Source organism: Chenopodium album, chromosome 18, assembly GCF_948465745.1.
Source record: "Chenopodium album chromosome 18, dcCheAlbu1.1, whole genome shotgun sequence".
Taxonomy (NCBI): Eukaryota; Viridiplantae; Streptophyta; class Magnoliopsida; order Caryophyllales; family Amaranthaceae; genus Chenopodium; species Chenopodium album.
In genome coordinates, this window is record NC_137851.1 from 10,481,098 (window position 1) to 10,501,608 (window position 20,511).

General features: G+C 32.6%; 1 protein-coding gene and 1 pseudogene across 1 annotated transcript; both read left to right on the forward strand.

Annotated features, from left to right (window-relative positions):
• Positions 1-1,905: 1,905 nt before the first annotated feature.
• On the forward strand, positions 1,906-9,985 carry LOC145591789 (spermidine synthase 2-like; annotated as a pseudogene).
• Positions 9,986-10,704: 719 nt separating this feature from the next.
• On the forward strand, positions 10,705-19,340 carry LOC145593053 (ADP/ATP translocase At5g56450-like). The gene is made up of 2 exons (XM_081649559.1): positions 10,705-11,341; positions 18,369-19,340. Exons 1-2 carry the CDS (start codon positions 10,988-10,990, stop codon positions 19,008-19,010), a joined length of 996 nt encoding a protein of 331 aa, XP_081505685.1. The 5' UTR covers positions 10,705-10,987; the 3' UTR covers positions 19,011-19,340.
• Positions 19,341-20,511: the final 1,171 nt, after the last annotated feature.

Sequence of the window (20,511 nt, forward strand, 5' to 3'; positions counted from 1 at the left end):
TATCATCACATGCAATTAAGACTTAATTAAGATTAATACTAGTAATATTGATACCTATAAAACATAATCCTAGCCCTTAACCGTCAATTTAAGTTTTTAATTGATTTAATTGACTTAGTCTTTTAACATGATATCAGAGCCCGGTCCATGTGATATAGAGTTCACGGGTTCGAATTTCATCCACCCCCCACCTTTAAGTGAGATATTAAACTCTGGGTATGGTAGGGCCCATGTTGCATCCACACTTCAAGCCCAACGAGTTCTCGTGTGAGGGGGCGTGATAGAGTATAAAATATAATCTTAGGTCTCAACAATTAGCTTAACCTTTTGATTGAGTTGGTCCTCTAACAATAACAACCCTTTCGACTCATATGGCGTTTACAAGTTGGAGAAGCAACAAATTTTGAGAGATGGCATGGCTATTTTACCAATTAATAAAAATTGTTAACTGCCATGAATAATATTCCATCTTCAAATTGCTATTTAGGCCTTGTTCACATCACCTTAAAAAAATAATTAAGTAAAAATATTTTCAGTTCAGTAAAAATAAGTTCAATTCGGTAAAATTAATTTCAGTTCAGTAAAAATAATTTCAATTCAGTAAAATTTAGTTTTTTTAAAGAAGAATTATAATAGAAAATCAGTAAAAATAATTTCAGTTCAGCAAAAATAATTTCAGTTCAGTAAAATTAATTTAAGTTCAGTAAAAATGATTTAAATTCACCAAATATAATTTTGTTTCAGTAAAAATAATTTCAGTTCAGCAAAAATAAGGTGAAGTGAATGGGGCCTTAATTTAATGGGGTTATCAACTTTGTAACTTTTGAAAGGGGAGATTCATCTATAAATAAAGAAGTAAAAGAGAGAAGACGATTCATTTTATGCTACAATACTCAAATTATTGTTTAATAGCTAGAATACACTCTTAATTTCAACTCAATATCCCTTACTAATATGATATAGGCACTGTTTTATCCACCTTATTTTAATTTATTTTAGAAAAAAGAAGTTTAGTTTATTAAATTTAGTTCTAAGTTCCAAAATATGGGTGATTAAGGGTTACAAGTTAAAAACTTACAAGGTACAAATTATGACAAAAAGTTTCTAATAATTACGTTCACATAAATTTAGGTGAGTTGAATTTAGGTAAGTGAAATTTACCTAGATAGAATGCATCCTTAAATTAAGTTAACTTAATATTTTTTTTATTTTTAAAAAAATGTATCTTACATATATGAAATTTGTTGTAAAGTATTATTCACTTCATTTCATAATACTCTCTCCGTGTTTATTTTTAAGTGTTAAATGTTACTGTATAATTCATCATTGGATTTGTCATAATATTTGCCAAATTGTTAATCATAACTTTGACTTTTTTTTTTTTTTTGGTGTTTAGAGAGCCATAAGGGCAAGTAATGAGAATCAATCCCAAAATATCTTGAAATCGGAAGAGTAGCTCTAACCACTTGAGCTATATCCCTTACTCTCTAATATGCTTCGTATCTACATTAATAAACATTTGAGTTTTTTCATTAATATAAATATATGGTTTAAGTTAATACTTTACATATAACTAGTGTAAAAGGTTAAATTGTGTCAATCATTTTACATTTTAAAACGGATTGAGTAACAGAAAGTGGGGGCAAAGTTGATTAAATGAAACAGGCAATTGGTAAACATGCACGAAATTATGGTAAGAGTGATGCATGCTTATCCTATGACATGCAAATAATTCAGCAACTAACGTTGGTCTATCTCGTACATTACAATCTTCTTTGTAACTTTCAAGTACATATATAGTGGCCAAATTACACAATTACATTGTGACTTCATTTCATTAAAATTTAGGGGTTTATAGAGTTGTAAAAGATCACATTAAATTAATAAGGTGAAAATATCAGAAAAATGGCGGTTGAAAATGCGATTACAATTGATGCTAGCAACAACAAAGACGACGTCGTTGAGAAGGGTCATCAACAAGTGGAAAATAGTAGCATTGTCGAGAATGATGGGTGTGAGAACACTCTCGACAAGATTAATCCTTCGATTCATGGATGGTATGTTAATAAGTGCGACGATTTTCCTGGTGGGTACAGTATTCTCTAATCCTATTTATTTCTTTAATCGAAAATGATATGCTTTACACTTTACTAACAATTTTTAGTTTTTCTATAATCAAAATAAATTCGAAAATATTAAGGCTATGTTATGTTTTGTTTTGTTCAGTTCACTTGATCTGATTTAAATTTTCTAATCTGACCTCATTAAAAATTTCTGGTCTGATATTTGATACTCGCATGATCTAAATTTTTTTTATTTGATATGTTTGGTTTGATTTTTATATTTGACCAAATTTTGATCTTATTTGTACATTAGTTTATTAGAAAAAAAAATTAACAAATTAATGAGATATTATTAGGTTAGTATAGCTATGAACTTTCAAAATATAAAATTTTCAATTTGATCTAGTGTGCTCTGGTCTGATTTAATCTGATTGTTTTTTAAATAAGCATATATCAACTTTTTTTTTTTCCTTGACAAGAAAGCAAAAATCAACTTAAATAAGTTGAACTGAACATATTCCAGCTAAAGTCACAATATGTATGACAAAAAAAATTGTCACAATCTTATTTGTCTAATAATGTGTTGAGTAAAGATGATGAATTGGTGGGTAAAGGAACGATAAATAATTATATTTACTTATTAATAATAATAATAATAATAATAATAATAATAATAATAATAATAAGACAATGTTATACCTTATAGGGAATTAGAGATTCCTTCCATTAATAAAATTTTATTAAAATATAAAAAAGGTAAGAAAATATTATGGCATCCTAACTTTTAATTTTAAAAATATTATTAACACAAAGTCTTATATGTAACTGACCACAGCGAGTGCCCAAGGTTACATGGTCAGGAGTTATTCGATCATGTGTTACTTGATCAAAGGGAACTCGATCGGTCAGGGGTTACTTGGTCAGTCGGGAGTTACTCGATCGGTCATGGATGACTCAGTCTGGCCACATGAAGTGTTTTGGTGTGTGTCAATCAGCCACATAAAATATTTTAGTGTGTGTCAGTCGGCTATAAAGATGGGCACGGGCCGTGCCGGCACGCGGGCGGCACGGGCCCGGCACGACTCCGGCATGGCCCGGCACGGCACGACCACTGGCATGGAACGGCACGGCGGCCCACTTGTGGGCCGTGGCCGTGCCGTGAACAAAAAATTGAAATTCGGCACGGGCACGGCACTGGCACGGTCGTCGGCACGCCAGCACGACACGCCGGCACGGCACGCCAACACGGCCCGTGGCACGGCCCATGCCCAAATAAAACTTAATTAATTAAGTTTATTTATATAAACTTATTTAATTAAGTTTATATATATATAAACTTATTTAATTATTATAACACAATAAATTAATTTATATATATTAAAATACAAAAATAATAAATAAAATTAAGTGGCACGGTTTGGCCCGCGGCCCGGCCCGGCCCGCCAGGCACGTGGGCCGTGCCGTGCCGTGGGTTGGGGTGTGCCAAAATTAGGCACGGCAAGGCACGCCCCCCACCGCGGCACGGCCCGCGGGGCACGGCACGGCCCGTTGCCCATGTTTAGTCGGCTATATGAAGTGTTTTGATGTGTGTCAGTTGGCCATATACATAGAAAACGTGCGGTTTAATTAATATTTTTTCAATGTACAGGGGAAGCGGAACTCTTCAAAGCTGAAAAGGTTTTATTTGAAGGAAAATCTAAATATCAAGATTTTCTTGTATTTGAGGTATGACACAAATTGACAATTTTCAAATAGTATGTCCCTTTAGAAAAAAGATATATAGAGACATCATATGCTTATTATTTTTGATGATGTCAGGTCTTAATTTATTAATTAGTACTCCGTATCTCACTTAAGAAAATAAAAACTTAAAAGCAACTCATTTTGTTATTAATTTTGATGGTGTCAAGTCTTGTTTGGTATAAAGGTATATAATTGTACTCACAAATAAATAAAAATAAAATCTTATTAAAACAAAAAATTTCCATGCACCATATATAATCATTTTTACCTTATAAAATACGAAGTAATATTAAAAAAATATGCCTTGAATAAAAACAAGTTTACCTTTTGATTTAAATATATATACTCATAGTAATAATCACAAGTGTTTTGACGTGTGCTAGCTGACTACATAAAATAGAACAAGTCATATAAACTAGTGAGCAATAAATTCTGTACATTATTAATTTGTATTTTCTATTTTATTTTAAAAGAATGCATCATATGGGAAGATTTTGGTCCTAAATAAAGAACTTCAGATAACTGAGAGGGACCAGTGGGCGTACCAAGAAATGTTGACACACCTTCCTCTTTGCTCCATCCCTAACCCTAAGAAGGTTTGCCTCCTTTAATTAATTTAATTAACTATTACATATTTGAGAAATTAATTATTATTTTCTTTGATCCCCTTTGTTTTTCCCACATCAAAGAACAAAATGATTTGGTGGGAGTAATATTAATTTAACATTTAATTAATACTCCATATAATCTTCTTTTAATTTGATTTCTTAATTCTAGTTATTGGTGATTGGAGGAGGAGATGGTGGAATTTTACGTGAAGCATCTCGACATCCTTCTTTGGAGCAAATTGACATATGCGAACTTGACCAGATGACAGTAGATGTGAGTTGCTTTCTAATTAATTTCTGTATGTTTAATAAAAGCTTTCCTAATTAAGTATCGACCGCTTGTTTGGTAGGAAGTACTCCATATTACACAAAGTGATAATGATAAAGTCCATGAAGATAATAATCGTATAAAAAGTGTTTTTTTTTTTCGTAAGAAAAGTCGTTTGTTCATGTCTAAGATATTGAAAGCTCCTTCCATCCTCAAATTAAATGTGTTTTAAATTCTAAAAAAAAAAAACATCGGTCTTGGTCGATGGTAATTGATGGTGACCTAACCTTATGAACAAGCACGATTCTACAAAGTTGTTATATTATATTACCACCATTTTCACTCCCTACGGAATAGAGCATTAGGTTTGGAACATTAGGGAGCGAGAATGCATGCAATGATAGGATTAATTATATACTTTCTCTAGCTCTATTGTGAAGAAAACATGGCCGTAGACTTCATAAGTTGTGTGTCATAATAATATATATATTTTGCTTGAACACTAATCTGAAATGTATTTTATTTTAGCTATTTTTATGTTTTTTGGTTGAATTAAGATTGACAATATAAAATATATAACAAGTTGAAACTAAGAGACCTCTACACTCTAAACCAAAGTTTTTATTGACACATATTCCAGGTTTATTCAACTTATTTCCCAGACATAGCAATTGGCTACAAGGATCCCCGAGTGAAGTTACATGTGGGAGATGGTAATACCAACAAAAGTTGCTCTAAAATTGATTAGTTAAAATCTTCATTGTTACCTTTATTTACTTAACTAGTTTTGTGCCCTGTGCGATGCCCGAGTTATTTATTGAATTTTAAGATAAATTTATAATCTATTGGTCAAAATTTAAAATATATCATTGATACAAAATTAGTTACAAAATGTTCGATTTAATACATTAAAAAAAATTAGCAAAAAAAAAATTAAAAAAAAATAAATATTCAAAGCACGTAGGGTTGACCCGAACCCAAAACTTTGGGCAAGGGTTGAACATTTCTTGATTCGTAACCTGAAGTGACCTTATCCGAGATGACTCGTGACCCGACCCTAATTGACAGGTCTACGTAGTAATAAAATTCTACTTCGAATTAGATTGTAAAGTATATTATTTTATCATAAAATTCTATCCAAATAGAATTCTAAGCTAACTTTTTTATCTCATGAAATATATTTAAATCTATCCAACGTGGCGCGACACTTGACAAAGTTGAATACTACATCAAGTATCGCTGTCTCATGACCTGACTAAAAGGTATATTAGTTATATGATTTGTACCTCTGAAATATTGGTATTTTATCGAAAATAAAACTCTAAACTAACAATTTTATCATAAAATTCTATCCAAATAGAATTCTAAACTAATTTTTTATCTTATGAAATCTATTTAAATCTATCCAACGTGACGCGACACTTGGCGAAGAGTTGAAACGCCAAGTGTCGTTGTCTCGTGACCTGGCTAAAAGTTTAGCTTTATATATTAGGTATATGATATATTAGTTATTATATGATTATAACCTTAATTTATTTACTAATACTTCCTAAGTTCCTAACCAAGTGGTCTTCCTTATAGGAGTGGCCTTTCTAAAGTCTGTTCCACAAGTAAGTTATGATGTTGTGATATTGTGATATTTGGATGCATCTCATGTCATAGGCTCCTTGGGTAAGTCAATTGCACCCCCTCCCTCTCCCTTTCTTCTTCGCGTCGTATGTGTAATAATATGTTTACTAGGTTTTTCACTTGCCCATATTAGTTATTACGTATATTGTTTTATCCTCTTGCATGCGTGCTAAATAAACTAGAATGTACCCCTTCTAATGTGCTGAAAAATTAAAATTAATAAACTAGAATGTACCCCTTCTAATGTGCTGAAAAATTAAAATTTGAAATAATAAAGGAAAGCGTAGATTTTGAAAATTGAAGGTTTGAAAGGTTGTGGGGGATAATTGATGAAAAAGTAAGAAAAATCGTTTCAAAATAAATAGATACCAAAATTATTAAATAAGTAGGTTAACATAAATGTATTGTAATAAGTTGCATTAGTTTTATCATCAATATAATGTCACATTACATAATTTAGATGTAAGGGTATGTACATAAACACATCTAAGGTGGCTCCGATCTATCTAAGGATGAAGTGATAAACTAAGGGCCTATTCTCATACGTTTATTTTCAGTTCAGTTTCAGTTCAGCTCAGTTCAGTTCAGCTCAGCTCTAATGATATTGCTAATGATATAAAACCAAATTTCATTCTTTTAATCTCTTATTACAACAACGACAATAATAATAATAATAATAATAATAATAATAATAATAATAATAAATTAATAATAATAATTAATAATAACATTGTATTAATTAGAATAATAAAGAGAGTGGTATACAGTTGGGGGGGTTGGCTCTGTTTAATTTTGTTCCAGCTTTTTTTTTTTTTTAATTGGAATAATTTTTTACAAAGTGTTTGTGTTCTTTTGTCGTAATAATATTTTATTTTTTAATTAAATAGTATATGTTTTTAAAATGTTTTGGGGTTTCATGTTTTTAATATATTTTCCATAAATATTTTATTTATGTAGTATATTTTTCTTAAATATTTTAATATGTATATTTGTATATACACATATGTATAATAATAAATAATGAAAGGTCACTAATCCATAGTTAAAAATCACTAATTAATAAGTTCAGTCCAGCTCAAATCAGTTCAGTTCAGCTAAGTTCAGTCAATGAGAACAGGCCCTAACTCTATTTGTTCATTTTAGTTTTTGGTCATGTTATTATGTACTCCCATAGTCCCATGGACCTATTAAGTAACACGCCGCATGTAACACGTGATGTAGGGTATGGTGCCAATGAGCTAGTCGATGAAGGGCTCTTAGAAACAGTGGCGAAGGCGCTCCGCCCAGGAGGTGTGCTATGTGCTGGTGCAGAAAGCTTTTGGAACCAAGAATTTGACCTTGAAAGCAACATCTCTATGTGTCGCAAAATTTTCAAAGGATCTGTTAACTATGCTTGGAGTAGTGTACGAAAGGTACATACTCGGTACTCCCTTTGCTTCCAAATTAGTTATCTTAATTTATTATTACATTAATTAAAAACAAGGATTAAACGAAAGTCGTCCCTCATTAATGTTATGAATTAAAAGAAGTAATATTTTAATACAAGTCCTAAATGTAGGAGGATTATGGACCTTTGTGGTAATTTTGTGACAACTAACGTTAAACTTTTTCATGTATATGCATGAGAATGAGCCGATAATTGTTGTGTGTTAGGATACTCAACAATGGATTGAAATTAGATAATACTTACATAACCAGATCACCTATAATTGTATACTTGTATAATATGGCTAATATAAAGAAAATCAATTGCACCTTTTTATTTCAAGAGGAAAACAGCATTGGTCTCCAAAAAAAAAAAAAAAAAAAGGAAAATAGCATTATTAGCCTCAAAATTTTACTATCCTTAAGATTTCCCATTTAAAAATTTTCTCAAATTCAGTGGCGTCATAGGATACATGCTTTGCTCCACTGAAGGGCCACCTGTTGACTTTTTACACCCGGTCAACCCGTTAGACGAAAACGAAAACTCTGGGATATCAAACCAACCGTTGAAATTTTATAACTCAGAGGTAATTAATTCAAAATCGCTAATTATTAGTAGGGCTGTACACAGTTTGGTCTGGACCGTAACCAAACCAGACCAAACCGCATTTTAGCGGTTTGGTTTGGTTTACGGTTTGGAAAAATATGGTTTGGTTTCAATTTTAGGGGAAATATGGTTTGCGGTTTGGTTTGGTTTGGTTTTTCGAAAATTATAAACCAAACCAAACCGTAAACCAGTGAACCGCATTTTAATATTTATATAATTTTTAACTAATTAGAATAGTTATTATATATAATAAAAAAATTAAAAAAAAAACAAAAAAAAACATGAAAAATCATTAGAAGACTATACGGTAGTATACTACTATACTCATTCTCAAATATCAATACTTAAAATTCAACAGGTCATATAACTCATATTGCTCTTATTGTGTTAGCACTTAGCACTTTAAAACTTTGTAGTAAAATTTAATCCCTTTGGGCTAATTATTTAAATTTTATTATAAATTTATTAATATTTGACAATTTTTTAGGAAAAAATGTCGTCTCATCATAAACTCCAAACCAAACCGCACCAAACCGCATTATTACGGTTTGGTTTGGTTTGGTTTGGTTTCAATACTAATATGGTTTGGTTTGGTTTGGAAAATTGGCCAAACCGTATTTTGCGGTTTGGTTTGGTCTACACTCAAACCGCACCAAACCAGACCATGTTCACCCCTAATTATTAGTACTCCGTATTACGAGTACTATTAATGTTGTTGTTTTTGTTTACAATTTAAGTAATCTTTGTATGAATGTTTTTAAATTTTTACAATATACACATTGGTGTGTTGAAATGATTTAGGCACTCAATATATCAATTTAAAATATATTTCATATATATACATCCTATTATGAAAACACAGTTTTATTATATTCTATGCTTACACGAAAAAGCTCATGAGACCAATAAGAGTTGGCTGGTAAGCAACTTGATGTCGCTTAATGGAGGTCTTGAGTTTGAGGCTCACCGAATGCAGAAAACTGTTGTTGGGAGACTCACCCGCCATAAATCAAGGTGTGAAACTTGGGTCGAATCCGAATATAGTCAGAGCTAAGCTCCGGTGAACCGAATGGGGCAAACTAAAAAAAAAAAAAAAGAAAAAGAAAGCTCGTGAGGGACATGTCTGATGGCAACTTTTTCAAAAATCTATACTCGTTTTTACAAGAAAAATCTATACTCGTACTAACTAACAGGGGACTAATTATATGATCGAAGCTCGAACAACTATTACACTATGACAATATAATTACTAGCCCAATTAGAGTGCATTATATTCATATGATTTAGATCTCAAAAAAAAAATATTCATTTGATTTTGACTTATTTGAAACATATTTAATCTAATTTATTTTATCTGTAAATTATAATTAAGTTACTTTAATAAGAAATTATTTAAACTTATTTATTACAATGTTAAACTTATCTTATCTGAAATGAATAACTTTTTTTGAGCGCATATATCTTGTATTCTTGTAATAAGTGGAGATAAAGTAACAAAACATGAAATTTAGTTAATTTTTTTTATTGTTATATTATTTCTAATCTCATTTTCATTTGTTTTTAGATGCACATTGCAGCATTTCGCTTGCCTACATTCGTGAAGAAAACTTCAGCCAGTTTCGAGAAAAAGTGTTTCTATTAGTGTGTTTTCCCGTTTAAACTATTTTTATTTGTGTTTAAATTGTACGTCATTGTAGACACTATTATCCTTCATCAAAGAAGGAAGAATATTTTCAATTCTAAATGGTGCCCTAAGAATTATATACTTAATCAACAAGATTCTTACTCTCCTTCATTTTTAAGATCATCATCACATTGGCTTTTGCATAAAGTTTTATGTGATTATAGTTGGTGACTAATCTATTACTTATTTTTCATATTGTGTAAAGTAGTTTAAACTTTTTTTTTTTTTTTTTCTAATTTTATCTTATTTAAACCTTTTTTTTTTTTTTAATATGATCTAAAATAAGTACGTAACGATTTCAAAATAAGGTGAAATAAACATAATCTAATGGCCTGTTCACTTCAGCTTAATTTCAGTTCAATTAGCTCCAATCAGTTCAGTTCAGTTCAGCTCCTAATTTTCTTCTCTCATAAAATATTCGTTTCAACTCAGTTCAGTTCAGTCCAGTTCACTTCAATAAATATGAACAGGCCCTAAGTCGATTAGTCATACACTCATACGCCAAATATTATCCACCCTAATTAGAAACTAAATCAATTTACTCATGGAAATAAGAAGTGATTTTGGAATTTGGATAAAATCATCATTGCCACGTGTGTTTGAAGAGATTGACCCCAAAGAAAAGGAAAGAATTTTTGGTGCTGCAAATAAAAATTGTTCCTATCCTTGTTCTTTGTTTGTAGTCGATTCTATCATTCACCAAACCCCTTTTAATACAAACCCCAAAAAAACTCATTTTCATATTCATAGAAAATCATAGACTCTTCCCACAAAAATCCCAACTAAAACATTCAAAGAATCCCTCAATTCGATCCACTCAAAACCCAGAAAAATTCAAACAAGTATTCTTCATTTACCCCCAATTACAGCAATGTACCATTTTAACAATCACAATCACCCATTGAAAGAAAACCCATCAAATTTCAGCTAGAGTTAGTAGAGAGAGAAAATCAAGTTGTAATGATGGTAGAAGAAGAAGGAGAAGAAACCCCATCAAAGTCAAAACCATCAACTGGGTCTTCGTCTTACAAATCTTGGAAGTATGCGACGAGCTTTCAGAGAGATTTAATGGCGGGGGCAGTTATGGGGGGTGTAGTTCACACCATTGTTGCACCCATTGAACGAGCTAAGCTTTTGTTGCAAACACAAGAGAGTAACATTGCAATTGGGGTTGGAAAACACAGGAAATTTAAGGGTATGTTTGATTGCATTGTTAGTATGGTCAAGGAAGAAGGTTTTGTCTCTCTTTGGAGGGGTAATGGTAGCAGTGTTCTTCGATATTACCCTTCTGTTGCTCTCAATTTCTCTCTTAAGGTATATCTAATTTTCTTTTCTTTTTTTTCTTTTTTTTTTTTTTTAACTTTTGAATTTAAGTTTAGTTTATGTTATTTAATGTAGTAGTTGTATAACTTGTATTGCTTTGGTTTCGAATTATATGATAGTTGTGTTGATAGTGTAATTTGAACTAGTAGCATGACTATGGTTCTTGGTGATTCTTGTGGAAGAGGGGGTGGTGGGGAGGGGATTATGTTATTTGGATTGTGGTTCTTGGTGATTTTTGTGCAAGAAATAGAGATTGATGAATGATGAGGGTTTACTGAATCTTGGTTACAAATTGAATAGTGGGTTTGATTTCAATTCATTATAAGTGTATATATCGATGAGGAACATTATGTTTGAGGTTTAGGCTTTAGAAGTATGTTTGGTTTTAGAGTTTTGGTGATTTTTATGAATGAGGTAAAGATTGATGGATGATGAGGGTTTACTGATTTTTGGTTCCAAATTGAATAATGGGTTTGATAGGAATTCATTTACATTGCATATTTTGGTGAGAAACATTGTTTTTGAGGTTTCACCTTCCCAAATTAGCATAAATTAGCCTTGGGTGAATGGATGTACACCCGGGTGTATAATGGACACTCTTGGGATGTGTAGGTACTAGGTAGGTGATACTGAATTATTGTTATTTCTGAAGTCTGAAATTTAGCTTCTTGTTTAATGATGGACATGATTTATATTGGTTTATAGCACCAGATTTTGTCGAGATTTGTTTGACCTCTGTTGAACTGCGTGCAAGAGATATTGAAGACTTGTTTTTGGCTTGATTAAGCTTGAGATTGGTCGTCAAATCATAGATATGTACTTTCTTTGGGAGTTTATAATGTTGGTGTATTAGATGATATGGACATATAGTTGCTGATTTGCTGATTGAAATGTCTTAACTTTTCTGGAATTTAGTAAAGGGGGCTCAAGCTACATAGTTATGGACTGTGTTATTGTTTATTGCTTACAAAGTTACAACTTACAAGGTTCATTAAACACAAGAGATGCTCTGTTTTAGAAATTTTCCTCAATTATTTCCATTGTTTAATTGACTAATCCTCTCTGGAAGCATCTATATCATAGTTAAGATGCCATTTTTACCCCTGTGAAGGATATAAGTATGTTTTAGCTTTCTCTCGGTGCTTAGGTGTACGGGTTTTCCTTGGATATGTTGCAACTAGCATAATGATTAAATATTTGACATAAAAGATTGAACAGCTTGGTCATAGCCATGTTTACGCCATGCCTTCTTTTAATTGAATATTGTTTGACAAAGATAGTTGTTATTGTTGGACAAAGTATAGGAGTTAATGGGACTCACATCAGTTATCTGAAGGTGTGAGAGTATATTGCTAGAACCAGCTAATTGGACTATGTAGTTAAAAATAGTGATATGTCATGAAATGCTGTTTGTATCCAGTTTACTTGTCTGGGAAGTTTCTACTATTTTGGGGGAAATATAGTGTTTTAGTCAAATTTATGACAAATTGACAAAGAAAATTGAATGATATCTGTTCGGACTGTTTCAGAAGAAAATACGGTTATAAGATTCTGAGAGTTAGCTTTTGTGAGTCTTGTGACAGATTTGCAACAATTGCAAGTTCAAAGACTACATTGATTTACCTGTTCAATGGTTTGAGCACCAATGGTGCCTTTTCTTGTATGTAACTATTTTAACCAACACTTGTATAAACACAACCGTTCTCTCTTTCAAACTAGTTAGCAGAGATTCCGAAAAGGATGAAGGCCATATCTGGGGAAGAAACTTTCAATACGAATAACAATCACAGATTAGTGCTATGTCTTTTGTGATTGAGAGAGATTGGGTGTGCTGAAACTCTGAGAGTTTGCTGAATTGTTGTGGCTTATACTTAAGAGGTTGTGGGTGTAGTCCAGGTTTTCACTAGGATTTTTAGGTTGTATGAGATATGATGATCAAATTATAATTATTGCACTTCATGTGTTAGATCAAATGCTGTTGCTAGGAGTCATCTCATTGACTCTCTTGTGCAATGGATTTGTTGTTATCTTTGCATCATTTTTGTTCTTATGCCTTGAGAGCCTTTGAGTGATTATATTTATATTTCATCTCCTGTTAGTTAGAGAACTCCTTGTCATCTTTTGATGTATTGTCTCTTCCATCTTTCCTTGTGTAAGAAAATTTTTTCTTATCTAGTACGTGAATCAGCATTCTTATCTAGTACGTGAATCAGCATTGGTTTGATTTTTTATTTTTATTTATTTATTATTATTTTTTTCTAGAGAAGAATTTTCCACCCCACTCTAAATTAATTTGCTTGTAATTTCCCTCCTGTAGTCCTGTGCTGTCATGAGAAGGAACACAAGACTTAGGTATAGACTTGTTATTTCCCTAGAATACTGATTCATCCATTACAAATTAAGCTTTATGGCTGTTATTGATTGGTTTTTAAGAATAGTATTGGACAATGTAGATGATATAGTAGGAAGTCAATTGAGAGATAAAAAGGGTATAGGAAAGCATTATAGTAGAGATAAAAGTAGGGGTGATGTAATAGAGAGCGAGATAGGAATATTGTTTTCAAAACCATTGACTTTTACTTCAAAGGGAAACAATAAGATTTTGGCAGACATTTGATTTTAGTTAAAAAAAAAAAAAGTTTGTCGTATGGACAGAGTATTAAGTTTGTACTTGAGTGCTTTGGGTTTGACACTTTGGCTTGCTGATGGAGCATCAGAAATAGCAGTCTTGAGTGTATTTGAGTGAATTTTAGCTAACCATTAGAGAAAAATCAATTCATAATGAATTCTCTAACATTTGACTTAGAAGTGAACTTTCCTAGCCTTGTCCACTCTTAAAAGGGAGATTGATGAATAGAATGAGCAAGTTTTACATACTTTGACTCTGTGTGCTTTAAATCAGTTCCTGCTCCCTAGCTTTAAAAAAGTGACGAGCTTGCTTCTAGGTTTTTTTTTTTAAAAAAAAAAAAAAAATTAATTGTGCATAGTAAGGCAATAAGTGACTCTAAATGTATTATGATGTAATTGGTTTTCTATCAAAATTGTGTCATTTGGCGATTACGATCTGTAATTATCAACATGTAAAAATTATTTAGACTTGGTATTAATATAATTTACATTAAGGCGATTCAAATAAGATCTCACATGACTATGTTTTATCATTGCTAAAAATCTTAAAAGCTAGTCAAAGTGAAGTTTGTGAATAGTGTTAAAAGTCAAAACATATCTACTAAAATAAAAAGACGAAGTATTTACGTACTGAAAATGCCTTGGGATTGGCATTTGGCAGTAGTTGACTAATGAAATTGGATTTACCGATGATTTGAGAAATGGAGATTAATTGGTGTTTTATTTTGACTTAAGTACCTGCTTCCTGGCTGATCATACCTGTCCCTGAAAAGAAGGGGAAGATACCAAAGTACAAAATGGATGTCTATGCTTCTTTGTTCCATATGGTTTCAGTTTTATACCTTCTCAGTTCCCTGACTTCATTCCATTGAACCACACAACAATGCTTGAGTGTAATGTTGTGTTATGATATTTGCACACCCTATGGCCTATGACTTACTGGGGCGTTATCTTCCAGATTTAACATTGATTTTTACTGGATATGGCTGTCACGGGGTTTTAGCTTTTTATTAGCCAAGGCTTGAAGCTCTATAATCTAAGTGTTTCTATGTGGTTATGTGGGTGAACAAGAGACAAGGTACAAAGAAATGTTTTGTAAATTAAACAGGTTTCAAAAGCCTCTGCATCTGATGAAATTATCATGATATACTCCCCATCCTGTAGTGGATTTTAGTAAAGCAATACTATTTTATTGCTTTTTTTATTCTGTCTTTTCTTCACAAGAGCCACTTTTTTCAAGTAGTTCTAGTTGGACAGGCAATTGACTTGATTTAAAATGAACCCAAAAACAATAAGAAACAGACAAATGGCTTTTGAATATATTTGTCCAACGAAAAAGCAAAATTATCTGAACCTGAATGAGTTGCAAATTTTTGGTCAGTTAAGGTGAGATTATGAGTTGATTCATTGGATTAAAGATAATTGAGTTGGAGGTATATGATGTTATAATACTATACCAATTTAGCAAGCACTGGTATGGTTTAAGTGGAGTACTGGTGTATATGCTGATAGTTGCAGTAAGTATATGCAATCTTCACAATTCCCTTGGCTGGTTCTCATTATACTAGTTGGAGATCATTTGATTGAACCACGCTTAGAAATAGAATGTTACCACTAGTCTAATGGAGTTTGAATTTGATTAGTAGGATCTGACTTTATGTGCTGTTTTTGTTTTTCATTTTTGAGAGCATCCTGTCATTTGGTTGTTTTTCTGTGTGTCTTTTTCTTTTTTTTTTTTTTTTTCCTATTTGATTTAAGGGTGTTTAGATGCTTGACTTTAAATAATAATCTATTACGTTCTCTCTCCTTTTATTCCATGCCATCAAAGTCAACAAAATCCCCTAGCTGTCTACCTCCATCCTGCTCACCATCCTCATTCATAAATGTCCATCTCACCTTATATATATATATATATATATATATATATATATATATATATATATATATATATATATATATATATATATATATTTTGGGCACCTGATCCTCATTTTCCAGCTAATTACATATATGTAAAGAGGCTACACTTGTACTAATTTGTGATACGTTAGAACTCTGGTTCTTTTTTTCCCCCCCAGAAAAAGCTTTCTTCTGTTGTTTTGGACTCTATATACCCATAAATAAATGATTTCATCAATATCAAGGGTGTGACATATAGTGTCACTGTTAGAGCCAGCTCCTCAATTTTGTCTGTGAAAGTCTATGCTCTCCTTATTGACTCTAGCTTTCCCCACACATGCTCAGTAGCCTAGTCTATGCTCTCCTTATTGGCACTAGCTCTCCCCACGCATGCTTAGTAGCCTAGGCTACCTGTTTGTCAAGAGATGATGCTGCTAGGATGAGCTTGAGTCTGATGGCTAATGAGATAGTTAAAAGGAGCATTAGTTAAAAGAAATTGACATGATCATCTGACTAGCAGACTGGCCCCTTTGTAGAGTAATGAATGGAAAAAAAGTGATGTGTTGTATCTGAAGATATATATTATTAGCTCGGAGCTGTAAATCAAACTGTTTTGGCTGACCTTTTTCCAAAATTCTACCCAAAAGTCCATATGGGCTTGGATATGTATATCAAAATCTAAACCAAGACTTTTTCAATTGAGTAGCTTAAAGTCTTAAACTTATTTAGCCTAAATTATGTTGCTCAAAGGTGAACAGCTTTATAGCCCGTTTAAGCCTTATTGATAGTCTTTCCATTCTACTATGAGTCTTGGTTTGCTATTTTATTATCTTTGTATAAATCAAACTTTGGTCATAATTTTTATGTATTTGACCCCTACAAAGTCCACTAATTTTAACAAATGAACATGATGCTCCTTGTAGTCATTGGGTTGTTTAATCTTTATTTATTTTTTAAAAATGTATGTATTAGAAATGTAGTCCTGCTGATATTATGGAGGTTAGTTTGGAAATATCATATATATGGACATGTATAGTCTTGAGTAATTACTAGGCTGTGAGACTTCAGACAACAAATGTTGCGCTTCATGTGGTCTGAACTTGAACTATACAGTCTTAATTCAGTTTGGTTTGCTAGGGTTAAGGTTGTTGGACATATATGCTCCCTGATTCCTTCTTTCAGCAGGTTGCTTGCTAACTATTCTGGTTAGGAGGGGTTTATATATATATGAATAATTGATAATGTTACACTGAAGTGTGCTAATGCTATCTTTGGACAAGCAACATGCCAACATGCACTGTATTATTATTCTCGCATGCCATAGTTAATGCTGGTCAAGGACAAGCAACATGAATGTGGAATGAGTTGCAGTAGGGGAGATGAAAAGGAAGAGATTTTTGCTCTTGCTGTTGTGATAGCTTTATCATCAATGAGTTAGAATTCTGGGTGAGATGGATATGAGGTTAAGTGGCTAGATGTGGGAATTTTTAGTCCTAGCAAAGTTAAGGCATGGTGAAGATCTGTCATAATTCAATATCTTCTCGGTTGTATGGATGATTATGCAGCTGTAGGAATTAAGACTCTGTAAGGAGAAGATGTCCAGACCAACAAAAGGAAACTTATATTTGCCAAATTGGCATCACATCATCTAGTTGTTATTTGCGTAATTGTTATTTTACCCAGGTTTTTTTTTTTTTTTTTTTTTTTTTTTTTGGGTTTTTGTCCCAAATTTCTAGGCATTGAACAGTGGCGTTTTAGTGCAGGATGGTGCAAGACAGCATATATAGAGGGAGATCATTGTAATAGTTTTCCTCTGGAGTCTGGACCATATGGTTCATCTTAGACTTCAAATCAATTATTTTTTAGCGGCTGGTGCTAAATTTGTTGATTGGAGTTACTCTGTGAACTAAACTTGTGAGCTGGGAATTATGCTTCTGATCTGCTTCTCTGGCAAATCACAAGTTAATTTGCATTTTGGAATGCACTTGGATAGCAGCCCCTGCCAACTAATTCTCTTATGCTGAGCCTAACTTTCAATGTGAGAATGTTACAAAGTAATTGTTGAAGTAACTTCACAAAGAAATTTTAGGCTAGAACAATCATTGCTGTTTAGTAATTGGAGGCTTCCATAAAATATTGGATTCTAGTATGTGCATTGGTTGGAAGATAGTTGTTTAAAAGTTAGAGCTATTTTTGTGAATGTTCGCCCTTACTACTATAGTTTTCGTAGGTGAAAGTGTACTGCTGTACCTTTTGGACTGATATAAGAGAAACTACTGCAGTAGGAACCTCTTGTAAGGAGTGACCAAGTTCTAGAACAAACAGACGATTTATGCATCGTGTATTCTATTGTCTGTGTCTTGTAAAACAATATCAGTTTGGAATCCCCCTAAAGACTAGAAGAAAACTAGAGAAGCTCTATCATGTCATTTATATATCATACAAGAAATTACGTAGATATGTTTCTTATCTGTTTAATTTCGTGCTGCAGGATCTTTATCGAGATGTACTGAAAAACGACAATGATGGCCCACCCATTATGACTGGTCCAGCTGCCAACTTTTTTGCTGGGGCGGCAGCTGGTTGCACCACATTGATGATTGTTTATCCGCTTGATATTGCTCACACACGACTAGCTGCAGACATTGGTAAGGCTGATTCCCGTCAATTTCGGGGCATATACCACTTCCTGAGTACAATTTACAGGCTAGAAGGGATTCGTGGGCTTTACAGGGGACTCCCTGCTTCTTTTCATGGAATGGTTATTCATCGTGGTCTGTACTTTGGAGGATTTGATACTGTGAAAGATGTACTTGCTAAGGATGCTGTAGAGCTGGCATTATGGAAACGGTGGTTGGTGGCTCAAGTGGTGACCACTTCTGCTGGATTCATTTCCTATCCTTTTGATACTGTTCGAAGGCGTATGATGATGCAATCTGGCCTCAAGGAACCAATGTACAGAAAAACTTTTGATTGCTGGAAGACAATATATAGGACAGAAGGGCTCTCTTCATTTTATCGAGGCGCTGTTTCAAACATGTTTAGGAGTACTGGTGCTGCTGCCATTCTTGTTTTATACGACGAAGTTAAGAAGTTCATGCACTGGGGTGGTTCTACTTCTCGCAGGAATTGATTTTTTTTCACAGTTTCAGGTATACAACATTCAATACAACTTTAACATTAGTGTCCTGATGACAAATTCTGATGGATGCACATCAAAACATAGGTCTGCTGGTATTGTCTCCTTCTTGGCTATGGCAGCCTTACACTGAATTTTTTAGCTGACCAATAAGAACGAGAATTGACTCCGGTTTTTTTTTTTTTTTTTTATCTACTTAACCATCTTCCGTATACACACTTGTAACTTGGTTGTTTTGCTACTGATTCTGGAGAGTAAAACCTGTAAACTCCATTATCAGGAAACTAATTGATACATGTATAGATGGTTTCATTTCATCTTCAATTTTCCAACAGGTTCATCATATTATATGCACCAATTACATGATATAGCTTTTATTGATGTTCTATACAATTATAGCTTTTATTGAGAGGTTTATCAATGTCTAGGTATTCTAATTAGTATAATCGAATAAGGGTTACTTTTATCGGGTCTACTTTATATTACAATATCGATATTTTTAATGGTTAGTTTATTAGGTACACTTAGGTGAGGTGAATCTTATTGGTGATACTTTAACTAGATATAATTAAGACGGATTAGACTTTATTAAGCGTCTTAATTAAGTATGATTAGCCAACTTATTCATCACTACCCTAAAAAAGCTTCAAATCTAATTAGTGTCAATAAGTAATGATTATGCCAGTATACATGAACTGGCTCCCTCTTGCTTCTCCTAAGTATTTAAAATTAGAATGAAGTCAGCAACTTTGTGCCAAGTTGATGGGAAAAGGGAGCAAAAGTGGATTAAAGAATTCTATTAGAGAATGTTAATTTGTATTAAGTACATAGTTTTGTTTTTAATGATTTATAAACTTTCCTTAATTTCATTAAACTATGATTATGATTTAAGTGTGATGTCATATAATTCCTTTTACCAGTAAATTACGTTATCATCTACCTACGTACTTAAATTTGCTATTTATTTTTGTTGCCATTTCAAAGAAGTACTCAGGTATATAAAGAGACAGGACATAATATTTAAAAATTAGACTATACCATTACTTATTAATTCCTTCTTCCGTTTCTTTTTGTTCTAGACATTTAAAATCTTTTCATGAAACAAAAAGGTGAAAGTGAAAAGAATTACAGCTTCATAGAAAGTACAGATCGAGTATGTTCTTAATAGAGGGAAATAGTTTGATTGACGGAACACTCCACATGAAAAGTCTCACAAAATGTTCAAGTGATTTATGTAGTCCTCCTTAAACGTAAATGTTTCACTTAATCAAATACTTCGTAGTACATTTGTCATATATATATATACTCTTCGCAAAGAGAAGTTAGCATAAACAGAACTTTAATTTCTTTTATCGAATTCGATTATCATGACACGGGTGTGGCAATGAATTGGCTCCATCATCCTACAAATAATAAGTAGAGTATAGTAAGCCAAGTTGATGGGAAAGAGTGGAAAAGTGGACCATATTAGCAAGGGTGTTGGAGATGATATACT